The 27,917-nt window shown below is 44.1% G+C and overlaps 1 protein-coding gene across 2 annotated transcripts in view; it reads left to right on the forward strand.

Moving 5' to 3' along the window:
* EIF1AD (eukaryotic translation initiation factor 1A domain containing) overlaps positions 1-27,917 on the forward strand; it is a 262,470-nt gene that overhangs the window by 33,366 nt on the left and 201,187 nt on the right. The window contains exons 2-3 of one of the 2 annotated variants that reach the window (XM_069207845.1): positions 14,133-14,267; positions 16,395-16,560. In XM_069207845.1, coding sequence (XP_069063946.1) covers positions 16,474-16,560 — 87 coding nt within the window. In that variant the 5' untranslated portion in view covers positions 14,133-14,267; positions 16,395-16,473. The remainder of the gene's footprint in view (positions 1-14,132; positions 14,268-16,394; positions 16,561-27,917) is intronic. The other variant, XM_069207844.1, reaches the window with a different exon arrangement.

Genomic DNA, 27,917 nt, shown 5'->3' on the forward strand with positions numbered 1-27,917 from the left:
ATACGTGCAGGAAGGGAATCAAAGAGTCTGCATCCATCATATTGGAGGCATATAAGTCTGTTATATACTTCATCCAATCTGATTCTGTAATTGGGGTTTGCATCTATTTTACCCCATTACCACAGCCATGGGCTATAATTTTCCAAACTTTGTCCGTGTCTTTTGAGATCATGGCCTCTCTTAAATCAATCCACTTAAGGTCTAAAGACAATTTCATATTGGCAGCTTTCTGTCTGCCTTTTTGTCTTTTTAGACTGTTACTTAACCTGTTTCTCTTGGCACATTACAAGGATCCAAACAAATTAGAGAGGTACCCCCTATGATACCAAAAGGACAGGGTTAGAATATGTACACACACAGGAAAATTTCCCTTTAGGAATTATTTGAAACCAATATTTTTGCAATGTATTTCTGGGACACAATTGTGGTCAAATAAGACTAGCAACTCCTTACAAGCCGTGTTAAACCCTATTAAAACTAAATGCCCTCGTTAGACCACAACTTGTAGTCAATGCTTATTTTATTATTCTCAATAAAAATACAAAATACCTCTGCAGTATGTATTACATTCAACTACTATCAGTCAAACCTATCATCTGTTATTGCATTAAAAACATACCAATCAACAATTAAAAGCAACCTTCCACATATCCACTCTAAATTGCTATTTCACATATAAAAATCAATTTTTACAATTTTGTAGTGTCTTAACATTGGGGGTTCAACAACGGCTATATTTTATCACTTATGTCTTTTTCTGTCTTTCTCAACCATTTCTCATTTTTTCTAAACAATGTCAAAGTTAGTTTCATATTAGAACATCTCTTTAGAATAATATTCTAACTATTTAAAAAAAATATTGCTACATATCGTTGCAAACTCTACTGTGTAGCAGCCTCACATCTTTTTAAAATACTATAATTACGACATTTATTCATTCTTTACCAATTATGGTCTCCTGGTGCCATTCCTCAATAAGGTACTCAATATTGTTTTTCATCTATAATATATCACCCCATATTTTAATCTGCAGTTACCCATTGGCAATTATTCGTAGTCTGCAAATTATCCTTAGTATTTTTTAATATTATCTAATATTTTGTACTTCTTAATCACTCCCTGAGATGTGCTCACATATTTGGTCTCACTTCTATAAAATGAATCCGGTATCCTGTACTCAATGACATATCCTGACTGGCCAAAATAATAATGACATGTAGAACAGGTGATGCATCAGAACCAAAAACATTGTTTGCATGAGAAGTTGGTTTAACAATTACATTATTGGAAAAGCTTTGGCATGAGTTATAAGAGTGCTAGGAGGAAAAGTAGAATTAATTTTATTAGCAGAACTTGTCCCATTCTGGATTGGACAGAGTTAGACAGTTCCTGGCAGTCCTCAATAATTAAGTTATTATTTGGTATCATTTGAGAATCAGATGTGTGTGGGGGGAGGAGGGCAGCAGCACTTTTACACATTTTGATTATGTTCTGGGTTCAGAATTGGAGTGAGCCATAATTTCTTTACTCTTTTTATGTATCAGATGCAGTCTCTTCGTTGACAGTTTTCTCCCCAAATTTTTAACACAGCAGCTTTAGGAGTTTTGTTAATCACTTTATTAGTAACTTGTTTAATCTCTTTACCTTTTCTATTTCCCCTTATCTGGAAAATTGGATACAAATCATCCCATGGAGGTAAATTGTTGTTCAACATTTGCCGGTATTTCATCCAAAGGCTCCTCAAAAAGTTTTTCCAGAAAGAAGATCTGCAATGTCTCCCCATTATCAAGGCTCTTTCTTTTCCTTTCTTTTCATGTCATTACTTTATTTTGTTGGTACCCCCCCAAACTCTTATTTTTGCCTGAGGGAGTTGATCTTGTGTCCCCCCCCCACTCCCAATTACCATTGCTAGCTGAGAACACCCTCACATTACGGTTGAAATCCAGGTATCCATTCACCGTAATCTTTGCGTCCTTTGATACCAAACTATTTAGAATCGCTGAGAGAGTATGCAGAATTTGGTCCACATTATTGGTAGACTTTTCCAATGGAATTAGAATAGATGGTAAAATTCTCTCCAGGCATTTCAGAGATTCATAATATTGTACATAACCACCAGGGAGATTACAAGAGGAAATCAGGACAATGTCTGGGGATGCTTATATTTACAGACCAGGAAATATTTTTGAATTGGAGTACTACTAAATATTTCATTTGTGTTTTTGATATGCTAATGGCATGATATGAGAATGGTGAAGTGTTTTTAGAGGTGTTGGATTACTATTGAAATCAATATCTATATCAGGCACTGTAAAATCCGCAATGAGTACTTTATTGGACTCAGTGTCTGAAGTAGTTATTCCATCACTAAGGGTATTCTTGACCACTGCCAAATCATTTGGACTTTTTAAGTCTTGGGGCTGTTGAACTTCATCTCTGAACAGCTCCTTAACCATTAATGGAACTTTTGGATTTTTTTTTAGACCTGCAGCTGTTTAACCTCATTAATTGCCTAAGTGAAAATTGGTGATACTTTTTAAAAAATGAAGCAAAACTTAAGCCAGAATTAGTGCAGCTCCTTTCGAGACATTCAGGTGAAGTGAGTTATTGCGGAGTGAGTTGGATTTTGTCTTCCTACAGGATCACATTGATATCTGTATGTTGAAGTGCTGCTTTCTTGCTGTCATTGTGACGGCCAGTGTCAAATATGTTAAGTGATGACCTTTTAAAAAAATAAAAAAATAAAAAAGATGGGTCATGAAATAAGACTAGCCTTGTTGAGAATTCTAGCAATAAAAACTGGTACTGAAAGTTCAAAGTCACTGAATAATGGCTGCAACAGGCCAGAAACCTATGAGTGTCAGTTGTGTGAGATAACCAGGGTAATTTCTTAACAAAAGAGCTAAGTGTAGAAGAGCTTTAAGCACTGACTCCGCCGTAAGCCCCAGCCATCCCCCACTGATCACTTGCGTTAGGTGACCTACTATCAGGCCCCCAAAAAGACTCCTCTCTCCCTCCTACTGCTGAACTCCTTGTTGGACAGGGGGTGTCCTTTGACTGCTTGGGCGAATCGGGACTCAAGAACACCAGGGTGATATAACAACGGCAGCACTATGGGCATGATCACAAGCACTCCAACCACTTCTGCTGCCCTCATGCTTGTCTTGCCTCTTTTGATTCCCCCCCACGTCGCATGGTTAGTTTTGTAAAGACTTATTGCAGCCCACTTACTGCCATCAGTCAGCACTGGTGGGTTTCCTTTGATGGCTCCACTGCTCCAGAAGACTCTGCTTTTGCAGACATGGACATGGGATTTGCTGGCACTTTTCCTGTGCTCCTGGCTTCTCCCCACTGCTTGATTGCTTGTGGCCCTCTGCCTTCCTGTTTAAAGCGCAATACAAACTTGTCCAGAGCAAGGCTCCACTCTACTTCCCACCATGCTGATGATCCAGAGCTGCTGCTTACTTTTCCCACTCAAAGCCCACTCCAGGAGAGGCTCTTTTGTGATATTCTAGATGGCCAGCAGCCCCAGTGACACTTTAGCAAAGCCAGGGAAAGATTCACACTAAACTGGCCTGTTGGCCTCCAGACAAGATATTTGCCTGCACAATGAGGAAGCGGTTCAAAGGTACTACTGTTTTGCCTTCACTAATGACCCAGCTGACAAACAAATCTCTGGAATGCACTTCTTAGTTCAAAGAAGATATTTATTATTACTTCACCACGAGGGTCCTAAAAACCGAAGGAGATTAGTAGGTCGAAAGCACATTTTTAAAAATAGTCACAGCAATGAAAGGAAAATATAGCAAAATGATTCTCAACTGCAATGTACACAGCAAATATATGTGATTATATTATAGCATAATTGCAAAGCAAAGGATCAAGTAAAAATTAATCACCGTAGGGCCTGCCAAGCTCTTCATCTTTCTCATGCCAGCAGGAAGATGTCCCCATTCAACTGCGAGAAAGAGATATACACCCCCACGGGACAAGTGTCTGTCAGGCATTTGACATCTAATCCTGACCGAGGTCATGGAAATTCCCTCGCTACTGAGCAGTTTATATATACATTTTATATACCTTCAAAAAACCAAAAGGGCTTCCTGGAGAAAAACCCTCCTCTCAGATGGAAATATTCAAACATGCTGGCTACTGTAGGTCAGAGTTGGAAGAAAAACATTGAAAACTGGCCAGCATTTCAAGGCTCTCCTTCCAAGGCCACACCTTTCCCTGCACTTAAGAAAACTAAAAATATGTACTTTCTTATCATGAACTGTTCGTGTTCGGTAAGAGAAAATATGAAAAACAAGCTTAGTTTACCCTGTGGAAAACACAGCTCAACTACAATGTCTCAACTGCAATGTCTAACGCCACGATAAAGCCAATAGGCACCTAAACAGAATACAAAATGTAATCTGCAACTGGTGAACACTGAACAACTAATATGCAAAGTGGTGCAACACAAAGTCAGTGGTCAAACATATCTATTTTTACTACAACTACCCAAGTGCCTTGCCGGGCAAATGTGAATTTATGGGAGGCAGAGAAATTGCGGACAATATATCTGGCAAGGAGGAGATAGTGATACCTTCCTGGGTGCAAGCCACACCAGCCTAACTCTGACCGCCTCCTTGCATTGCAACTGAGAACAATGCAATGAGCTAGTGACCTCCTGCCACACACTAAGTACAACAGGATCTTGGTAAAAGTGGTGATCACTGTATGCATGCTGATATTTCCAAGATGAAAATAGTCATTAATAATCAAGGAATCCAATATCTTGTGCAGCACATACATTAGCCCCTCCCAATCTGAGCTTTGGATGCTACCAGGTGTGATGCCCAAAACCATAAACGACATAGAAATCAGTACAACTGCACAATTGTCAAGTTAACTGAAAGAAACATACAGCTGGTCCAGGAAAATTTTACAGGGCTGGATGGCACAACTTTCACAAACCATGTAGGGTACTTTCATCCCAGGAGCATGCCCATTTGCAATGACAATCTCTGACAGCTACCAGTAGGAAGGAGATCTTCAGTCATTTGAGCTGGAAATCCTTCAAGAAAAGCAGCCTGCATTCACAGCAGATGCCACTATCTCATAATCCAATGTGATATCCAGCCCTTGGAAAGGAGATAGGCCACTGTTTTGCTTTCCTTCTCTTATCTTCTGACCGAGCTTACAAAACTTCTCTGGAATGCACTTCTTAGTTTAAAGAAGACATTTATTGTTATTATTACTTCACCACGAGGTTCCTGAAAGACAAAATTAGTAGGTTGAAAGCACACGTTTAAAAGTAGTCGCAGCAATGAAAGCAAAATATATCAAAGTACTTCTCAGTTGCAATGTACCCAGCAAATACATGTGATTATATTATAGCATAACTTCAAAGCAAAGCATAAAAGTCAAAATTGCGTCACCGTAGGGCCTATCACTCTGCTTCATCTTTCTGAGCTGCAAGTTGATGACTCCGGTTCAACTGCGTGAAAGAGATTTTCTACCCAAACGGGAGACAGGCAACTGACGTCCATTCCTGTCTGAATTCAAGATATTGCTCTCCCTCGCTGTTGCCCAGGGCCATCGTTCCAAAAACATGCCCCCTCCTCCCAGACTCAGGAAAACAAAGCAAGCCTTTGGAGACTGGCCAGATCTCCTAGACCCCTCCTCTTCCCAAAGGTGAGCAGAAAGGAAAACACCAAATGGACTCTCTCTTATCAGCTAGGGTTTGGTGTGAATTCAATAAAAAAAAACACAGCTTGGTCTATCATGTGGAAAAACACAGCTTGGAAAAACACAGCTCATCTGCAGTGTCTCAACTGCAATGTCTAACACCACGTTACAGCCAATAGGCAGCTAACCTAAATACCAAATGTAATGTCTAATGCCGTGTTAAAGCCAATAGGCAGCTAACCTAAATACCAAATGTAATGTCTAATGCCATGTTACAGCCAATAGGCAGCTAACCTAAATACCAAATGTAATGTCTAATGCCGTGTTAAAGCCAATAGGCAGCTAACCTAAATACCAAATGTAATGTCTAATGCCATGTTAAAGCCAATAGGCAGCTAACCTAAATACCAAATGTAATGTCTGCCTTGTTAAAGCCAATAGGCAGCGAAACTAAATAACAAATGTAAGGTCTAATGCCACGTTAAAGCCAATATGCAGCTAAACTGAATACAACATGTTATGTGCTACTGATAAACATTGAGCAACTAATATGCGCAGTGGTGAAACACAAAGTCATTGGTCAAACACAATTAATAGCATCACAGCCACCTGAGAGGAGTAAGGTTTGCACTTATCATCATGATCTCCATGTGAGGAGTTTATGTTCCATTTGTATGTAAACTTAGTCCCAAACAAATAGAGCCTTAAAGCCCACAATATAGCAACACGTTCTATTTTTCAATAGTAGCTCAGTTCTTCTTCACTTCGAGTAGTCTGAAGTTGATTAAGGAAAGCAGATAGCCCTGTCCTTTTGTGTTGAGTTAGTACTGCTCAAACTCCTTTTTCATAAGTATCTGCTTCTACAGTGCACAGGTGGACACTGCAGGGAGCCTGGGTGCATTGCACAGGATTTGCTTCAAGTACTCAAAGCCCTGAGACATTCTTCATCCTTCAGCCAAACAATCTTCTTGGGCTGCTTCTTGTAGGTGAGGGCTGATGAGGGGATAGTTATAGTAGTATAGTTAGCTACAAAGCAACTACAGTGCCAGCAGGGTCCACAAACAACCTAACCTTGGTTCAGATAATAGGAACTTCATCCAACAACCTAGACTTTGGCTTCTAGAAGTCGAAACGCACCACTAACCATCTGGTCCTGAATGTAGTTAACAGAAATGTGTGGATTTGTTAGGTTTCCCTAGTTGGTGGCCAGACCTGAACACTGTTGCTATTCACATAACCAAAATGGGTTAATTTTTCGTTACTTGATGAGAGGTGCAGTACTAAGTTGGCTAGAGCGCAGGCGTGGAGCGTGAGGAGCTGCTGGGATGAGCCATTGAATGCTTGCCAGCAGTTTACAGTAGTGACATTGAAGCCAGGAGTATGGTGGCACAGAAATAGTATAAGCCCTGGGGGCCAGCTACAAGTATTACTTTCTGTTAAACTGAATAAAGGTTCCAAGCACCTAATGTGGGTGGCAGAGGTATCTTTGAAAGTAGGTTGAGTCTTAAAGCCAAAACCTGTTAGACAAATTCTGTGAGAAAGGCCAAACCTACTATTCACAATCGATAATCCACCGGTAGATATGTGGGCACTAGCCCACATTAAATAATTGTAATGAAGTCATATAGACACATTCTGGGGAGCGAGGATATTTTAAAAGTGTGGATGTTTAATTCCAGAACTTAGCTTAAGCTTTTGAGGCATTGGAGATTATTGACTAATGTAGACTGTAGGTGTGTCCCACTTAGATGTGTTTTATCTCTCACTGGCGGTGTAACCATGGGTGTAAGGTTGTATGCCACTGTGCTCATGACAGAAACGTTTGTAGTGTATTGTGCTAAACTTTGGAGTGTAATCCAAAGAGTCTGCATGCAAGTGTCTTTTCAGTGGCAGATTTATTCCTCTCAACTTCGATCAAAATTGCAGTTCATATGAAGTATTTAAGTGGTTAATCGCATTAAGGTGTATAGCAAATTGTCAGCAACTGTCATATGTTGAATTATTAGAAGGCGAAAACCCTATAAGATGCTGTTACAATTATTATATAATGTCATCAGTAATATTAGCAGTGATATCTTTTGAGATGTCATAAATGATGTATTTTAACATGTCGAGAGTGATGTAGTTTAACATGTCATGAGTGTTTTAATATGTGAGGTCACAAACAGTGCCACAAGTTAAGTTGGCTTGCTGAACTATAACTGGCGAATTTTACTGTCTTTTGTTTGTTGTTGTTCTTGGGTTTAGATCCTCACGTTATGATTGACGTTGTCACCTATCTATAATGTCTCTTTAACCTTTGTTTTTTTCAGTGAAAATGTGTGTGTTTGTGTGCACGCACATGTGTATATGTGATATATAAAACTATATACAATAGTTTAAACTTTGATGACTAGAGGCTCTTGAATTAAGAGTGCAAAATCCGCCCAGCAATGACAAGTCCGCAGTCTCTTGGATTGAGGAGGGACCGCTTTCATACAGGGCAGACTGTCTATCTGACTCTGGTTTTACCTGTCGCAGAGTTCTCAAAAACGAATCCCTTGAACCTACACTTGGATCATGAACATTTAACTGGACACTCAGAAGGCCTGCATTTTAGCATAGAAGACAGCAGGCCCAGCCGTGAAAACTTTGCCTGGTTGCCAATTTGTACTGCATCTGCCTGGGGAAGATGCTTGTTCCCAGGAAGATCCTGGCAAGGCCCAGTGTTCTGGAATTTCCACTTGGAGGATGTCTTGGTAGACAAATCTCAGTGTTGTAGCTGCATCGCCTTTTATTCTCTTCTTGAGGTTAAGACTGCTCCACTTCCAACCTGGTGTATGCTTGCAAGATCCCTATAGTCCCTTTATCTCCTCGAAGTATGTGTGGAATCAGTCTGCATTCACACACATTGAGAACCTTCTTTCTAGCCTACATGGGCTGAGAGATATCAACAACAATTATTGCTGATAGACTTTACTAAAAAAACAGTCCCCATTCAAGTCAATATGATCTTCCTGTAGTTCCTATTTTGATCCGTTCCTGTTTCAGACACTAGGTTCAGCCTCAGAAGTGAGGTACATTTTGTATTTGTAGAAGTGCAGGACAGTTAGGTATTAGGAAGTTTGTTAATTTTCATAGATTTTGGAACTTCCCCTCACAGAAGTGAGGAAATGTGTAATTTTAGGCAAAGTTTACGGTTTGCATTCTGGGTAAGAAAAGGTAATGGCTCCTATGCAAGTTGCACCAATCTGGACTACTTTGGGTATCTAATTTTCAGGTATGGCAGCTTTCCCTGGTTAGTGGCTGGGCCCAAATAACACAAGTACGCTCATGGCCAAAGTGGGTCCCTATTGAAGATGAATAGTTGATATCTTCATGTTACATTTTGTGGCCTTCCTGTCATGGGCTCCAGAGCAAGCTGCATAGGTGGGGTGCGGTTTATTTTTGGGTGAAGCAGTGGCAAAGCTGTGTTGTATTGGTATTGGGGCTCCCTGCAGATTTGGAAAGATTCTGTCGCAGAAATAGGAGGAAATGTGTGATTTTAGAGAAAGTTTAAGGTTTGCAGTGTATCATGTGTAAGAAAACATAGTGGGATCCAGTCAGGTAACATCACCCTGGACTTCTAGACTAGTTTTCAGAAATGTGGGTTTTGCAGGTTTCACTGGGTGGCGGTTCAGCCCTGACCCAAATACTGACCAAATTGCTGAGTGAGTCGATTTTAGGTCCCTTCTTGTAGGCACTATGCCCAGCTACACAAGTGAGGTACCATTTTTATCCGAAGTGGGGAAGCACTAAGTGGTAGGAATTTTGTGGATCCCTGCATATTCCAGACCTTTTCTCCACAGAAATGGGAAATGGGTGATTTTAGCCAAAGTTTGAGGGTTGTAGAGTATTCTGGGTAAGAAAACTTAGTGAGATCTCAGACATGGGTCTTTTGCTTATTCTGCCATCGTAACCAAGCTACACCTGGGTGAAGAGGCCTAAAGAGGTTACAACTAGTCATTGTTGCTTTTGTTCTGGATCAGGAATGACCTGGCATGCAGTTAGGGCTGTCTTTGTTGGAGCAGAACCAAGACTGATTTGCATATGGACGAATTTAATATGTGGTGTTATGGCTGGCAAAATAGTGATGGACTGGGTGTGGCCCTGAGTAATTGCCAGTGGCTGAGATTAATTCAATCATTTCACCCATTTTTTTTTTGTTTACTTCCACATAAGTTACACCACCACGGACTCCATTTGATTTTACATTTTCAGAAATGGCGTTCCCGGGTGGTGGTCAAGCCTGGGCCCAAATAACACTGTTTCTCATATCGCCAAAATGGATGAAAGGCTCACCCACATAACTAGGGTACTTTTTTTTGCAATAGAAGTATGGGAACACAGAATAGTAGAACATGTTTATTGTCAATTGAATTCCTCTCCACTTATGGCTTTTAACTGTAAGCCAGTATACAAGAAACAGGTTTTGCAACATGGCCACTGGATCACACGATAGTAAAGGGAATCACAGTTTCAAAATGCAAAAATGACCGCTTCTCCTGAACTCACTATTCAGGGCACATTTCACTAATGCACAGATTTGTTCATACCCATGTTCCATTGTTTAGATTTTACAATATGAATTTCTGAATGGTTGGTACACAATGAAAAATCATTATAAACTGCAGCTCAGTTGTGTATTACATGTCTTTGGACGACCAGCAAGCATTAAGTATGTCTACGACCAGAATGGTTTAATGGACGTAACTGGACGTTTTCTTTTGAAAATCAGTGATTGGGACAAAAAAATTACAGATGAAAACATCCATTTTATTTATACTTTTTTATTTTAATGATTAGTTTCTTTAGGAACGCTATGGCCATTACACACACATGACCCCTTGCTGAAATCAGAATTTTGTCTAGTTTTCAGAAATGTTTATATTTCTGGGGTCTCCCCCATGCATTTATCACTTGATTCCACCATAAACTGCTAGTAGGTGGAAACCTCAAAAAATAGGAAAAATTGACTACCATTTAGAAAAATGCAAATGCAGTGTTTCCTGCAAGCTGGAAGGATGGTGATTTTAGCACAGCAGACCTTTTGTCAAATAAAAACCGTTTGGCTATTTTCTCTGTTCCCTTGAGGACAATCCACAAGCCCTAATTACTTTTAGAATCTCCAGTATGTCAGGGGGAGGGGGTGTTTAATGGAAGCAGTTTTGCCCTTTTGTGTATAAATAAAATAAAAGAGACTTAAAAGTTAACTGCCTCGGACATACAATAAGACTCAGCACCAGGTGGGAACAAGCTCAGCAGCCAAGTGGTTAAAATGCTTTTTGTACCATTTAAGATGGTCGCTCATGTATATATGAGTGGCAGTCATCTTTTATTTTTAGGGTCTAGCCTGTGAGTGCATGCGCTAGCTCATGCGTTTCGCTTGCAAGACTCTGTTGTGTTACATTAAAGGGATTGGAGCCCGCCTGTTGCTTACAATTTGTTGGCTAGCATGGCTCTCTTCTTTACAGCCTCGTAATTCGTCACTGCAGACCAAACATCATTTCCGTTCCTCTGTGTGGAGCAGGGACCCAGCACTGATTGATCCAATTAATCAGTGCCTGTCCCGAGCTCCTGACGTGGTTAAGATACTGTTTTTCTCTTTTTAACTTCAAGTGCACCCGTGAAGAGAAGGCTTGTGACTGACAAAAATGTGCCCAGAAGGACAAAAAAAATTCAAAGATTGACGTTTTATAGCTAACTTTCTTTTAATTTGCCAAGTCTCCTTTTCTCACTTTGCACTCATGTTTTCCTTTGTTTTTACTCATGGACGCTGTTCTCAAAAGATGACGGTAGTCTCCAATCTGCCTCACTCTAATCCAAAACAACCTGTCCCACTCCAATCCGCCCCAACCCAATCTAAAACAATCTGCCCCACTCCAGTCTGCCCTACTTAAATCCAAAACAATCTGCCACACGCCACTTCACCCTGCCCGCTACAATCCCAGACAACCCACTGCAATCCAAAACAATCTGCTCCACTCCATTTTGCCCCACTCCAATCCAATCCGCCCCACTCCAATCCACTCCACCCCAATCCAGCCCAGTCCAGTCTACCTCGCTCCAATACTCCTCACCTCAATCAAATCCACCCTAACCCACACCACTCCAGTTCAATCCACCCCACCCCACTCCAGTCCCACCCCCACCCACTCAAGTCAAGTCCACTGTTACCCAATCCACCTCAATCCAATCCACCCACATTACCTCAATTCATCCCACTCCAATCCAATCCACTTTAATCCTCCTCACTCCAGTTCATATTAATCCACCCTACTCCAATCCAATCCACCACAGTCCAAACCACCTTAATCTACCACACTCCAGTTCAGTCCACCCCCGTTGTATATAGGGTGAACTCGACCTAAAAGTATTGGAGCGCTTTACTTGAGCACCAATTACATTACATGAGGACACATTGATTTACTTTGGCAGGCACGGGGATATTAAGTGGTTTGTCCAGAACCACAGGTTGTTAGCCCAACGCTCGAACCTGGTTCCTAGCTCCAAATTTGGCTGCTCTGGCTGTTACATCACATCCTCTCCCCAATCCACCTCACTCCAATCTAGTACAATCCAACCCCTCCAGGCCACCTCATACCAATCCACCCCACTACTCTTCAATTCACCGATCTCTACTCCAGTCCACCACGATCAAGTCCACCCCATGCCATTCCAATCCATCCCACTACAGTCCAGTCCACCCACCCCAACCCTGTTCAGTCCACCCCCACCCCAATCCAGTCTAATCAAATCTGATCCACCCCACTTCAATCCAATCACCCCATTTTATTCCACCTCGCCCCTCTCAAATCCACTCTACTCTAATCCACCCCATTCCAGTCCACACCACCTCAATCCAATTCACCTCACTCCAGTCCACCCCTCCAGTCCACCTTACACCAATCCACCCCACCCCAGCCTACCCCACTCCAATTCATCTCAATCCAGTTCACCCCACCCCACCCCTATCCATTCCATCCACCCCATCCCAGTTTAGTCCACCCCACCTCATTGCAATCCACCCCATTACAACCCACCCCACCTCAATTACCCAACACATCCCATCCAGTCGATCCCACTCTAGTCCAATCTAATCCAACCCATTCCAATCCACCTCACTTCTATTCACCCCTCTCCATTGCAATCTAATCCGCCCCACAGCCTCACTCCAGTCCACCCCAATGCAATCCAACCCCATCATACCATTCCAAACCACCCACCCCAATCCATTCCTCATCACTTGAATCCACCTGAATCCAATCCGCCTCCCCCATTTCAGTGCACCCACTCCAGTCCAATGCATCCCACACCGATCCACCCTACTCAAGCCACCCCACTCTACCCCAGTTCACCTCACTCTACTCCAATCCAATCCACCTCACTACCTCAACCCACTCCAACCCACTCCACTCAACAACACTCTCTGCCACTGGACCACTAAACTCCACTCCCCTCTACTCAACTCTACAACACCCTACCCCCCCCCACTCCACTCTGTGACACTCAAACAATTCCATTCTATGACACTCTATTCCCCCACTCCACTCTGACACTCCACACCACTGCCTTTTACCCATATTGGTGTGCAACATGGCAAAACGCGTTGCCAACGCCAATAGCACTTGTATAGATGAGACATATTGGCTTTGCCAGTGCTTGTTTTTATTATTCCTACTTTTGCAAATCCTTTTTGAAGATGGCGGGAGCTGATGCACCCATATCCATAGCAGCCATCTTTCCACAGGCGGCTTAAAAATAAAATGATATGCTTTTAAAAATGATTTCCATGGTTGTGCATATATCCACCACAGCAATCTTTGAACAAGATTTGTAAAAATAATACAAAATGCTTTCTAGAAAGAATTATGTGAACGGGTATGCTCCCACAGCGGCCCTCTTTGAACAGAAAGATGACCATCGTGGCCTAAATTAAATAGCATTGAGGCTAATGTGTATGTAGCATTAGTTACAAGAGTGTTGTGTGTGGATGTATGAGACCATATTGCAGAACTATAAAAAAAAAAAAATGGTAGTTGCAGAAATGGCATTATGTTAGTTCAATAGGGCATTTGTAATCCGCTCTGAGGTAAAATGTAGGAGTTCCTGTACAGCTTGCTAAAAATACTTCTGCTGGCACCTTTGTATGTTATTTTTCCTCATTATTTGTCTTGTTCAATTTATTTTCTGTGATGCATTATAAAAATTAAAAAAAACAAATAATCCATAACTATCTTAGCTTGCCACTTCGATAAAGGACACCTCAAAGTGGGCAGAATTGCTGGAGATGTACCATGCATCCAGCTCTGTCCTGCAATGTCTCTTAAGTTGACAAATTTGAAGCATTTTCAGGGGTGCATTCATTGTCAGGAGCCTATTGGAGCAGGGCCATCTTCCTGGTTTTCTTAACTCAACATTATTGATTTGTTTTAAAATAGGGTGGAATAGAAATGTGGTCAGAGGTGAAGAGGTGTACCTACAGATGTAACGGCATATACAAAAATTTGTGAAGTTGTTTACAGTGCCATTCCTGATTAATGCACACCCTGTAGATGACCTTCCTCTCCCATGAGGTAAGAAGCAGCAGATTCATAAATGACTTCTCCCCATTGATAGCCATTTAGTGTAGTGAAATCATGGACATGGGCAACTAGGGAGCCCCTCCTCCTGGAGTCAGTTGTAGGATAACTGTGTATTGGTCAAATGCTGAAAAACACCTTTACTCTATCACTTGGTGATATGGTATATTAGATACATGTGTATAAGAGGTTGTTCTCCTTCTGGAGCTACTAATAATTAGGTGGTAATACTGAGACATAAGTTGAAGTATGCCCTCCTTCATGAGCCAGGAGCTGGAGAGGGCTCGTAGCAAATTCAATATAGACTACTCTGTTTTCAATGGCTTTTCTTTGTAAATTTCATGTGGTGTTTTCACAGTGTTTTCCAAAGCTTTTGAAATCATTGCTTCTCAGTGTTTACGCAGCTGCCTAACCCCTAAAATAGACAAAGACTGTGTTTTCCAATGTTGACAAAACATAATGTCAGGGAGAAGTAATGCAGGAAATGTAGTGTTTCCCCAAAATAAGTATATCCAATGTTTATGTTAGACTGTGTTATGCATAAAAGGTCTGTGAATTGCACTCACACTTCACTACCCTCTTTCACATGTCATTACCTCTCACACTCACTCCATCAGGACTCTGTCTGGTTTACAGGCCTATTAATAGATAAAAAAATGTAAGAGTGCTGTATTCAAATGTTTTAGTAAACACACTCCTGGGCACAGTAGGAGGTTATTCACCTGCTCCTTATTGAATATTATGACATTGGAGGGGTTGACCTCCTCTACAACAGCATAGTACATTGTGAGACCTTTAATATGTTTGAAATACACTAGAATAATTTGTAACCCTGCATTGTAAGACACCTGAAACATAACGCTTTGAGTTTCTCACCACTGCTTTCTTGCACTCTTTGCCTGACTAATTGAAGGTGGTGCTGCTGTTGTGTGGACATTCATACCTGCCATGTGTTCCCATGGCAAATGTCTCACTTTTAATCATACTTTTTGACAGACATCACATTGTTCACATTGTATTCTGGGACTTTAAGTTTTACTGTTAACATTACAACTTTGAGCTCACAAACCCAGCAATAAGGTGCAGTTGTATAAACAACCATAATTAGCAGAAGGCATCCCGCACAACAATGGAACACCCTTCAGTTAGGAATTTTTTGGTTATTTCGAAAGTCTTGTGTCTTGTTTTCACTAGTGTTCCATATTCATGGTAAAGGCACTCTTTTCACAGGTACCTGCCACTACCTAATACACTGAATGTTTAATGCTTGGAGTATTTCATAGTTAACCTGCTTTTAATAGTAACTTGTTAGAAAAGGGAACTGATGTATCAAAGGGTTTTTACCCATTCCGATGATAAATGTGATAGTGTATATTAACCAAGATATTTATCAGTCTGTTTCACCAATCAGTGAAAGAAAATAAACCCTACCAAAAGATCAAATATGATTTTAATATTTCCAGATTCTCTATAGCGCATAAAATAATTAGATCAGACCTAAAACATGCTCCTAGACGCTGCATCTTTAAACTGGAAGGAATACAAATGAAACATTTATTTTAGTGATATTCACAATCCACAACACTCAGGCTTAATCCTTTTTGTCCAGTCTTTATTGCTTCTACCTTGTATAACATAGTTACATTGTGTTGGCTCCTTCAGGAAGAAATACAAATGACTCATTCTCACTTTCCTTTCCTTTAATCATATTTTTGTTTATGGTTGTGCACTTGTTTGTGAGTGTATTTATGTTTACACTGATGAGGATGGTTTCCCTTTGGATGGTGTTTTACCAGTTATTATAGGTTTAGACCTAAAAACAGGATATTAAGAATATAGTATAGTACTATCACTGATTCTTATGTGAAAGACAGCCCCTCCTCTGAGAGCAAATAAAGTGCATAGGGACAGGAGAATGAAAACGGCCTTTAAATCAATGACTTCAACTATGAGTTTTTGCCTCTATGATTAGAACAAGTATCCAGAACAAGAAGCAAATTGTCTCACGCTGAAGCAAATACAAATCCCATTCAGGCTATGATTTGACAGCCTAATTATATAGTATTGGTTGACTCTGCCCCTCCTTTCTATGTACTCAATATTGAGTTTTTTTGCTGGCAGGTTTTCCACTGGGGTGCTGACTTCTTAATAGGGCCTACAAACAACACCTCACCTAGGGAAGTGGAGCTGATGCAGCAGCATGTCACAAGCTACCAAACGGAAACATGTGGTGAAGGAGGTGATGGAAGACTATGTTGTTCCTACTGAGCAGCAACAGATCGTTCGGGTGAGTCCAGATGATAATTCACACAAATTACTGAGGTTTTGCTACACCTGCCTTTGTATCCCATTTGATGTTGACATAAGTCCCCCAGGGGAAGCATTGTTGCAGGGTAACAAGAACTCCCAATTCTGGAATAAACATGCAGACTCTTCTTGGCAAAGTAAAGGCAGTATCTGTCATGGCAAGGAGAAGAACACTACGGACTGCACCTCAGCCCTGCTCAAAGTAGCTCTGGGGTTTTTCTCAAAAGCCTGTTTGCAGACAGGCATTTTATACAAATCAATACAATACTTTATTACACATAGTAATTAATAGTTGACTTGCGGGTTACAGATTTAAGATGTAAAACACTCAGACATGTGACCTCATAACCTGAATTCCTGAATTAAACCATTACACCTTCTTCATTATACTTCAGACAATGCTTAATGACAGAACATTCTTTGGCCTACGAATGTCTGTGTGTTTCATGGTAGATACAATTTATTTTGTGTGTTCTGGCAGCGTTGTGTGCCTGAGAACTTAGTTTCTTCCCAATACCTGTGTGCTCTGGGCTGATTTTGATTATGAACCATTGCCTACTCAGGCCACAATCTGTTTGAAGGCACAGAGTGTGTGCTGATGTCATGAATGCTTTAGATTCTGTTAGACATGAGTTGGCCTTTAACTGAAAAGCCTTTCAAGTTTCCTATTCCACTACATTCCTAAGTGAACTTTTCACCTTGCTCATGTCACTGTGGGTGTTGGGCCTAAACTGTTTTTTAACTACAAACAGCTGCGTGGTTTCTGCTTGGGCTTGATATTGCATGATATTTTAGTGTTTCATATTTTATACATCATGTTTATTTTTTACATTTCCTACAACATTCCCCCCTCTAGTTCATATTTCAGCTACTTCATTTAAATCTTCCTCCGTCCTTAGCATCAGGTGACACACGTTGCACTTGGAATCTAGTACTTGTGTCAGTGGCCTAACTGAAAACATCCCTCCCACCTTAGCGCCTCTTCTCCGAACACATGCCAAGATTACTTGTATCATTGACTATATCAGTAGCAAGATCAGTCGTTGGCAACAAAGTCCACAACTGTCCAACATCCAGGATGGCAGCAATACAAACTGACCACTGAATCAACTACCTGGGGCACCTCTTTCATATATCATTTTAGTTTGTAAATTATGCAGTGTCTGTATTGCCTCTGCCAAAGTTCCATTTTCTGCATCATTTGCTGGAATGAACATACAGCACGCTGTTCCTATTTTCTTGCATACTCCTCCTTGTATGGCGTCATAAGGTCAGGTTACATAACAGTGTTGCAGCACCATCATTCTAAGGGCACATAGTTCTTCTTTTATGGCATTGAAGGCATCATTGGTGGTGTTGATGTCCTTGAGGAGCTCACATCTTGTGATCTGGAGCCAACAAGCTGCTGCTTTAGCTTGGAAAAATGGCAAGATACTCACAAAGAAAGATTCAGCATCGTTAAACAGGTGATACTCTTGGGGAACTTTATTCCAGGTACATGTGCAATGATACTCTGCAGTTCACTTCCTTCAGCTGTGATGTAGCAAGGTCATTGGACTGCTCACGGGGTGTTTATGCAAAGCGGATACGTTTATTTCAGGTATTACCAAAACTGGAGCGTGCAAAGTCACTATGGAACACATCCACTCCCAGTTGGATGGTAACTGGCATACAGCAGTTCTCCACACCACCAGAAGAAATCCATAAGGCTGGAGGTGTCTCCTGCATGTCTGCGTGTAACCTGCATGTCTGTGACCTTACAACCAATATTTCGACCAACATCAATGGTGCCATTTCCCCTGAAATATAAGGAAAGAGGGGGGCGTGGCCTGCTGAGCAGCGAGATGGCCGCTCTTTGAGTGTGCTCCGCCGGCCGGATTGTAATCCTTTACTAATCCTTAACATCGGGGCGAGCCCAAACTGCCAAAACGTGTGTTAATGTGCGGATGACGGTGTGACGCAGGAGACGACATGTGAATTGTTTTATTTTATGGCCTGCGTGGAATTGGGGGAAAGTGCGGCCTGAGAGCGGAGCCGGCGTCGTCGTCTGACGGAGCCCGCTGGTGGAGGAGCCCTGACTCGGGCCAGGGGCGTGTGCCGGCGGCGGGACCAGAGCAGTGGCGGAGCCGGGACGTGGAAGGTCCCGGCATTGATAAGCTGCCCGGGGGATCCTGCCGGAGCTGAGGAGCTGGAGCAGCCCCGGGCTGCCTGGGAGGTAGGATCGCGTGGCCGCGCTGCCGGGCGGCGGCTCTGAGCGCGGGACACCGCCGGAAAGGGCAGACGACACCGACAAGATGTGTGACCCCCGAAGGCGACAATAAGGGTGACATTTGGACTGTGCTCCGGCGGTCGGAGACGCTGGGCCTGCGGCGGGAGTCGATGAGGCGGACTTTAGAGGTGGCGGGCGCCATTTTGGGGCCAGAAAGTGCCGAGAACAGAGTGAGGTGTTGCGCGAACTGGAGAGAGGCTGTGCACCATCACGGAGTCTCGTAGATACCGTGGGCGCCCTGTGGAGGAAATTGGTGCATTCAAAAAGGTGGAAGTGTCGGATCTGCCCTGAGCCATGAATAGCGCGCTCCGAAGAATCAGAGGGGAGGCGCCTGGGGGCCTGCGAACAGTCACAGCTGGGCAAAAGGTGGAAAGTCGATAGAAGGGACAGGTGCTGCGAGGACCTGTCCGATTGTCTCGTGAGTACGGAGGGGAGAACGTGGGTGTCCCCCTTCCTCCGACCTGCGCTGCTGGATGGCATAATGGACATTGACTTGCACCCTGGCAACAGTTTTGGTTAGTTGCGGAGAGTCAATTTAAAGGAACCCAGTGGAGGTGCAAGCGGCGACATAGTGACTTGTCAAAACGGAATCGGTCGGCGCTGGTGCGGCGAGGGAGGTTGAGGTACCCAGCTGCGACTACGCTAGAACGGAGGTGGCTGAGGGACTTAGCTAATAACTCGCGGTAGGACTAGGTGGAGCTCTCTCTGCCATGGGGAAGCACGATGCTAAACAGCCGAAGCTGATCTTTGATCATAAGCGCTCCACGCGCCAGGGAGAGTTGGAGCAGGGGCCCCATACGGCAGAGGGGAGCGACCTGGCCGCAAACGACCAAGGCGAAGATTTGCGCACACTGATGCTTGAGATGCGCTCCAGCCTCCGTAATATTGATACTAAACTGGACAATCTCACCAGTCAGTTAGACTCAGTAAAAACCCAGGTGGCCACACACAAGACGAGGTTGGACACGCTTGAGACCCGCCAGTCAGAATGTCATGAGTTTCAAGTAGAAACAAGGGACCAACTCCTGCACATGGACAAATTATTAGGTATAATCCATGCAAAGAATGAGGACTTGGAAGCACGGTCCCGGCGCAATAATCTACGCATCACAGGAATTCCGGAGACCACTGCCATAAATAAAATGGAAACATATATCACTGAACTCCTACACGAACTGTTTGACCCCAGCCTCTCGGCGGTGTTTGCGGTTGAGAGGGCGCATAGGTCGCTGAGCCAGAAGCCCCCCGTGGGTGCGCCGCCCGACCCATAATTGCGAGAATCCTGAACTACCAAGACAGAGGCAAGGGAGAAGAGGATCCATTACGCATAAAGGAAATAACATCTCATTTTACCCTGACTTCACCCCGGCTGTACAGGCTGCCCGCCGTGAGTTTCTGCCTGCAAAGCGGCTTCTTCTGCAGGCGCAGGTCCCGTACTCCCTCCTCTACCCGGCTAAATGAAGGTGTCCTTCGAGGGGTCTGCCCACATATTCACTGTTGCCAAGGAGGCGTTGAAGTTCGCTAAACATGTGGGACGCAAATCCGCACAACGCTCCAGGGACGCTGTGGGGACAGAGAACAGCAGGCTCAGCGACAATGAGTAAACGTTGATCCAACCTAATATCCCCTGTGGTGAACTGCTCCTAGTTAAAAGTGCCTTCTACCCGCTAGAGATGGAGACGCATTTGTGTTGCCTGTTGTTCAACCTAGTCATCTGCTATTCTAGATAGATTTAATTACTAGGTTTTGAGCGGTGAGGATCCCCTGCAGATCTTCCGGCCACCCCATTTCACACGGGGGAGTAGCCGGCATCGCCACACCCCCTCGGGAATGTTCCCTTGCTTATTAAAATGTCTCTTTGGGGATAGGAATGGGAAGGGTAATCTAGGACCCGGTTGGGGGGTTGGAGTGGGTGGGGGGAGGTTGGTTGGGGTTGTTATCTCGTTGTTTATTGCCAATATCTATTATATGCTACCTGTGTGGTGTCCTGTACGTACAGCCTGGTCATTGTCAACATGTCTTATTACACTTTACAAGATGTTAGAGAGAAATGCCTAGAGTGGATAAAACCTTGAACTGCCTCACCTGGAATGTTAGGGGGCTCAACGACCACAGGAAGACTAGGTTGGTACATGCATATTTGGTGCGGCATGAGGTGGATGTCTGCCTATTGCAGGAAACACATTTGAACACCTCCCCTGCTCAAAGACTGCGTCACACTAGATGGGGCCATGTTTATTCAGCTATCTACTCCAACTATGCCCGAGGGGTGGCGATACTTATACGACGCGGGCTGGACTGGCGGGAGGGTGCAGTTCAATGTGACCCAGAAGGGAGATATGTTTGGGTACAGGGTATTGTGTGCGGTGTTTCAGTTGTATTCGTGGCTGTATATGGGCCTAATGCAGACTCTCCAGGGTTCTTCCATAGGCTTTGGGTGCAGGTGAAAACCACTGGATGCGACACAATTGTATGGGGAGGTGATTTCAATGCCGTACTTGATGACAGTGTGGATAGGAAGGGGTCGGCTCGCACATTGAATCCGTTGGCGGGTTCCGCCCTACGAGAAATAATGCTGGATAGCGCGCAGGTTGATGTATGGCGAGGTAGACATGGAGATCTGAGGGAGGGCACCTGTATATCGTCCTATAGCGGCGCGTGGTCCCGTCTTGACTTCTGGCTCATGTCGCGAGATGTTGCACTGTGGACGTCGCAGGTAGAGCACATGCCCCGTACACTGTCCGATCATGCGCCCTGTATGTTGAGGTTGCTACTCCCTGGGGGTCCTTCCCCGGCATTCTCATGGCGACTCCCACCCCAGGCACTACTTGATGTTGCATTCAGAGAGGAGATACGAACCGACATTACTGACTATTTTGAGCGTAATGCGGGGTCGGTGGACACGGAGGCGACTCTGTGGGAGGCCTTCAAGGTCGTTATTAGAGGCCAATGTATAGCCCGGCAGGCAGGGATATTGAAGGCGATACGGGGCACTCTGGTAGCACTTGAAGCCGATATAAAACGAGTCGAGAGCACTTTCTTAGAGGCTGGGGAGTCAGAGGCGGTGGGGCTGTTGAAGACCAAACTATTGGAATATGAAGAGGAGGCATTGAGGGAGGTAAAGTTTCTGGGGAAGTATGCGGAGGCGAGGCGTTACGGCGAAGGAGGGAGACCGGGGAAGGTCCTAGCAAATATGATTCGACCACCGCGTCCCGCGACATATGTTCATGAACTGCGCACAACTGATGGCGAACTGCTTCATGACAAGGAGAATATTGTAGGAGCATTCTCCAAGTTCTATTCCCGTTTATATACTAACACTCAAGATGAATGTCCGGAGGGGCTTATATCCTATCTAGATTCCATTGCATTGGTATGGCTCAATAATAACCACAGAGAATATATGGACCTTCCAATAGATGCCGGAGATGTGGCACAAGTTATCAGGAGCCTGCCGCCTGATAAGGCGCCGGGACCTGATGGTCTTACAACAGCTTTCTATAAGGCATATGTAGATGAGCTGTCGCCCTGGTTGCTGGCTGTGTACGAGGAGGCCCTGGAGAGAGGGGTGTTGCCTGCCACTATGCGCGAAGCGCTGATTATTACGTTGTTGAAGCCGGATAAACCTGCTGACGATCTAAACTCATACAGGCCCTTATCTCTGATTAATGTAGATGTGAAAATTTTGGCCAAACTACTTGCGAATCGGGTGCAGCCAATGCTGTCGATGGTCGCACTTCCAGACCAATCCGGTTTTATACCAGGAAGGGCGACCTCCCATAACCTGCAAACGATTTTCGCTGCATTGCATTACCTGTACCCCGAAGTTAGAGCTGCCGCGGTGTTTTAGATGCAACCAAGGCCTTCAACACTATTGAATGGCCATATTTATTTCATATACTAAAAAGGATGGGATTTAGTACGCTGCTGCTTAGAAAAATTTGCCTGCTTTACACTTTACCTACAGCCAGAGTGCGGGTGAATGGTCTGGTCTCTGCACCGTTCCCTGTTTTGCATGGTACTAGGCAGGGTTGTCCTCTCTCCCCGCTGCTATTTGCCATTGCTATGGAGCCGCTGGCAGCGAGGATTAGGCAACATCATGCTGCAAGGGGTATAGGATTCAATTCTAGAAATCTTCTAATATCACTATACGCGGACGATGTGACCCTTTATCTTACCAAGCCTGCGGACAACTTGGATCCCATCCTGCGGGAATTTGTCCGCTTTGAGGGGTTTGCGGGCATCTCCATCAACTGGTCTAAATCGGTAATCTTTCCCCTCACGAACGGCACTGCGGAGGTGTGCTCTGAATACCCCCTGCGCTGGGAGGCGGAAAAAGTAAAATATCTGGGATTTGGATAAGCCGGGACCTTCAGGAGATTTGGGGCCTTAACTTTGGCAGGGCTATGATGTGGCTGAGCGAGAAAGTGAAATCGTGGGCTTCCCTGCCCCTATCACTAACTGGGCGGATCGCGTTGACAAAAATGATAGTGTTACCCAAATTCCTTTATCTATTCGTAAATATACCTATGCCACTTGCAGCACACTTCTTTGCCACGCTGAGGTCATACCTGGTTGAGCTGGTGTGGGCGGGTGGACAGGCCAGGGTAGCGTGGGACACGCTGGCGCTGCCACTGCGACAGGGAGGTTTAGGTGCTCCAGATATAAAACTGTATGCCCTCTGTGCTCAGGCTCAGTTCCTACATTTTTGGACCCACCCTGTCCCTTTTCAGCCTCACGTGGCGGTGGAGCGAGATATGGTGGCGCCCCTTCCACTTGGAGTGGCGATATGCGCTATGGCAAGGCGTCCTAGAGAAGCTGTAGATACGGCTAGGATGCTGCAATGGGTATGGGAGGAGTTGCGTAGGAGAGCCGGGGTCCCGCTGTTATATGCTCCATCGCTGCCTCTGATGCATAACCCGATGCTGCCTTGTGTGGCTGATGGAATAGCTGGTCACCTGATTGATAAGATGAATCTCCGCACCCTTGCTGACCTTTTTCCCAATGGCAAGTTTATGCCTCCCCCAGCGCCGGAGGAGGGAGGTGCGGTGCCCTTTTCCGAATTATTTCTGTACCATAAACTACGTGCGGCGTGCCGGACACTGTGCGAGGGGTTCCCCGACTCGCCGCCGATCTTTACAGCTTTGGAGGCGGTGGTGGGTTCCCCTTCTCCTCGAAAGCTAGTAACTCGTATTTATCGCCATATGCAAAACATGACACCAGAGGTGGCGCCTAAATCTATGCTGTATTGGAACGAGGAGCTGCAGCCTGAGATTTCTGGGGAACAGTGGGAGTTCTGCTGTGGGCAGCTAGCTGAGCTTTCGCCAAATTACAAGCTGCGTTTAATACATTTTAAATACCTACATAGGTTCTACAGAACCCCCATCAGCCTGAAAAGAATGGGGCTTAGGGAGACTGATGAATGTTGGCGATGTGGGTCGACCTTGGCCTCTTTTCTACATATAGCGTGGTCCTGCCCGAGATTGAAGGATTATTGGTCTCAGGTTTTTATATCGGTAAACCAGATAGTGGGCCGCTCGGACGCCCCTTCCCCTCTGCTTGGGCTATTAGGATATGTCAGGGACACTCCGCCAGCAATGCGCAGGCTGCATGCATTACTTTTACTGTTTGCTAAGAGACGGGTGGCGATCCACTGGGGTAGGCGGAGGGTGCCCGCGGTGAGGGATTGGCTGGCGGATGTAACTTACGGGCATACACAGCTAACAACATTCTGGGAGTTAATGCGTCTAGACCCCGTGACATCTGGGATCCGTTTGTGAGCTGGGCCCGGGGACAACAGAGCCAGGAATATGAAGGAGATGTCGTGAGTGAATGATCCCTGGGAGGGGGGTGTCGAGGGGGCTACATCGCACTCTTCGCTTCTCGCATCATGGAGGAAATGCCTTTAACACTAGCATGACCCTGACCGATACCCCTGTTTTATTTCGCGGCCGCCCTCCCTAAACGCTAGGGTAGAATGTTGTGACTTTTGAGCCCCTGTACCCAGTACAGGTGCTTGTATTCTCTATTGATATGACATGTTGACTATTGTAATATGTTCCTCTTTGTAGGACACCTAATTGCATACTATATGTAACACATTAACGATGATGACTGGCAAGTTTGTTTGTTGTATTTGCTATAACGTAAAATGCTCAATAAAAAAAATAAAAAAAAAGAAATATAAGGAAAGAGAAATTAGTTTCATGACAGTCTGGGGACTTATAATGCTATGTATCCGAGTGCAATACAGAATATTTTCGTCCAACTTAGGTGTACATTTCTGTGTTGCATCCTGGATGACATCATTGCCATTCCATGAAGACATTGCCCTACAGGAAAAGTCAATGATTGGATGCTATTGCTCATGGGCAAAGATGGACCCTGTCACTCTAAACTCTTGCCTCCGGACACAATCTGGGGGTAAGGGGTACACAAAATAGTTAATACATTGAGTTGGTGGGGGTGTTACTCCTAGAAATCACAGATCTAGGACCATCTGGGTCCAATCTACAGTGGGGGGGTGGCCTGTCTTTCCCATGTGTGATATTTGTTTATACAGATGTCCTGCCTATCTGTGAGAATGTATAGTACTTCTGGTAAAGCATCATATTTTGTGGCATTAACTAGGAAGCATACTACATTGACATGTGTTAACTGCATTTTGACCTTAATTCTACAGATGTAATAAACATTGAGCTATGTCTTGGAGTACGTCTTTCATGGAGTGCAATCTATCTGAACCAGTAGCATTAGGAATTAGGGAGGCCACAAGGCACAACTCATTTGTGGTTTCTGCACCTAATTCTGACATGTGCTGATACAACATGTTATCTGACAATTTGGCTTGGGCATTATGCATTGCATTGTGATTAGAGAGCTCTCTCTAGGGTTAGAAGACATTAGAATTAGAGGGTGCTTTGCTAGCAAAGAGGAAAAAGGATAGAAATAAAAAACAAAAAAGAAGCATAAAAACAAAAATACATATCTTTTGTCCAAAAAAAAGTGTCCAAAAACTAAGATGGAGGGGTTTTTTTTCAGGTGAAAATCTTCACCCAGCCTCTTGTTCCATTTGCGTTGTTCATTATTTTTGGTGAGAAGCTGAGTTGAGATGACAATGGCTGTGATGAATCCAGAGCTTCCTGCTATCCACCTTGAGAGCGGTTGGTGTGACCATGGTGACTGTGTAGGGGCCCTCACATTGTTTCTCCCTCCCTTTACGGGCCCAATTGCGTACACACACTTGATCTCCTACTTGCACAGCTGGGAAGTCAACTCCGGCATTGGTGTGCTTTTCTTTTCTCATGGTTGCTTGTTTGGAGATGAATTTTGCACACTTCATCAGTTCATGCAAGTACAAATGCATTTCATCATTCAGTACTTGTGATGAACATTCTCCCTGAATTCTGTTTCTAGTGGCAGGGACTTGGACATTGATAGACCTTTCTGTCACTGTTTGATGGGGTGTCAAGCGATGGGCTGAACTTGGTATATTCCTCGGGGAAAACAGTGCTGTTGGCAAACAGTATAACCAGTTTTTGTTTAAAGTAGCGCATAACTTGCTGATCTTGCTCTTCAAGAGGCCATTTAGGCACTCAACAATACCATTACTTTGGGGGTGGTACAGGGAGGACAATTTGTGCTTTATCCCTAACAGTGTTGTAATATGTTCAGATACTGTACCGGAAAAATTAGTGACATTGTCAGATCTTATCCCTTCTAGGATTCCCAATTGTGAAATCCTTTCCCGAACTAAGAATTTGGCTGCTGACTTGGTACCACAGTGGGCGCATGGTCCTGCTCGGATCCATTGGGAAAATCAGCAGACCACAATGATGAGGTACCTGTAGTTACTGTTACCTATCCATCATATCCACAAAGTCCAAATGAAGGGCTTCGAAGGGACCTTGTGGTTGTGGAATGGTGGAATTTATCACTTTTAGGGTGGGATTAGGGGAATACTGCTGGTAGATCATACAGCTGTGCAGATACATAGTAATTATTTTGTGCAAATTGGGGACAAACCACTCTTATTGTACTTATGTTGCCAAATAGTCCCTGGAGGTGAGGGCTGGCAAATGGATCTGATCCAGGCGAATGCAAGCAAAGCCTGAGGCATTTCTGGTTTTCCTGTAGATAGCTGTCTATGCACTAGGTCATCCCCTGACTGGATGCATCCTCTGTCTTCTCATAACTGCTTTTTGTGCAAAGAATGAGCTTCCTGCAGTTCTCTCAAGTGTAATCTTTCTCTCCCAGTGTAATGAGGCATGTCCTTCTCTAGGATAGACTGGGATCCAGACTCCGCTGGGGAGTCTGAGCCACCAGAACAGGGGCAGGTTGTGGGTCTGATGGTACCTTTAGGGGTGTGCGCATAGCTGCATCCTTAGCTGCCTGAGCTGCTAGTTCATTACCCTGGGACACAAAAAAATGTCCACTTTTGTACGCTGCACATTTCACAACCATTACTGCCTTTGGTAATCCATGTGCCTCTGTTAGAGCCTCTAAGAGGTTTCTATGCATCACAGGACTACCATCTGATTTAACAAACCCTCTCCTGTTCCATCTCATGATGCTTGAGTGCACAGTGGTTGTTACATACACTGAATTTGAGTATATGGTAATAACTTCTCCTGCTCCTGATTTAAGGGCCGCTATTCATGCTGTTAGTTCTGCTGCCTGGGCGAAATAATGTGCGGGTAATGTCAATTGTTCTATGTCCTGTAGTCTGTCAGAGAACTGTGCTGATGTGCCTTGACTACTGCTGCCCCTGTGTGTGTAATTCCTGTCTCTTGGTCAATGGTGGGGTAGCTGTCAACAAAATAGACAATGCTACATGGTATAGGCTCCTCTGAGTTTTGACTGCATTTGTTATGTGTTGCACAGTTGCGCGCATCCTCCTCAGGGTCTAATATTGGGTGGGCAAAGAATGTAGCAGGTTTCACTGTATGACACTTCACAACCTTTAACGATGCTGGTGACAGTATCACCTAATATCCTGACACTCTGAGTAGTCAGAGTGGTCCAGGCTTTCTTAAAAATAGCAAATACTGCATGTTTTTCACAGAGCT

Source organism: Pleurodeles waltl, chromosome 9, assembly GCF_031143425.1.
Source record: "Pleurodeles waltl isolate 20211129_DDA chromosome 9, aPleWal1.hap1.20221129, whole genome shotgun sequence".
In the NCBI taxonomy this organism is placed as follows: domain Eukaryota; kingdom Metazoa; phylum Chordata; class Amphibia; order Caudata; family Salamandridae; genus Pleurodeles; species Pleurodeles waltl.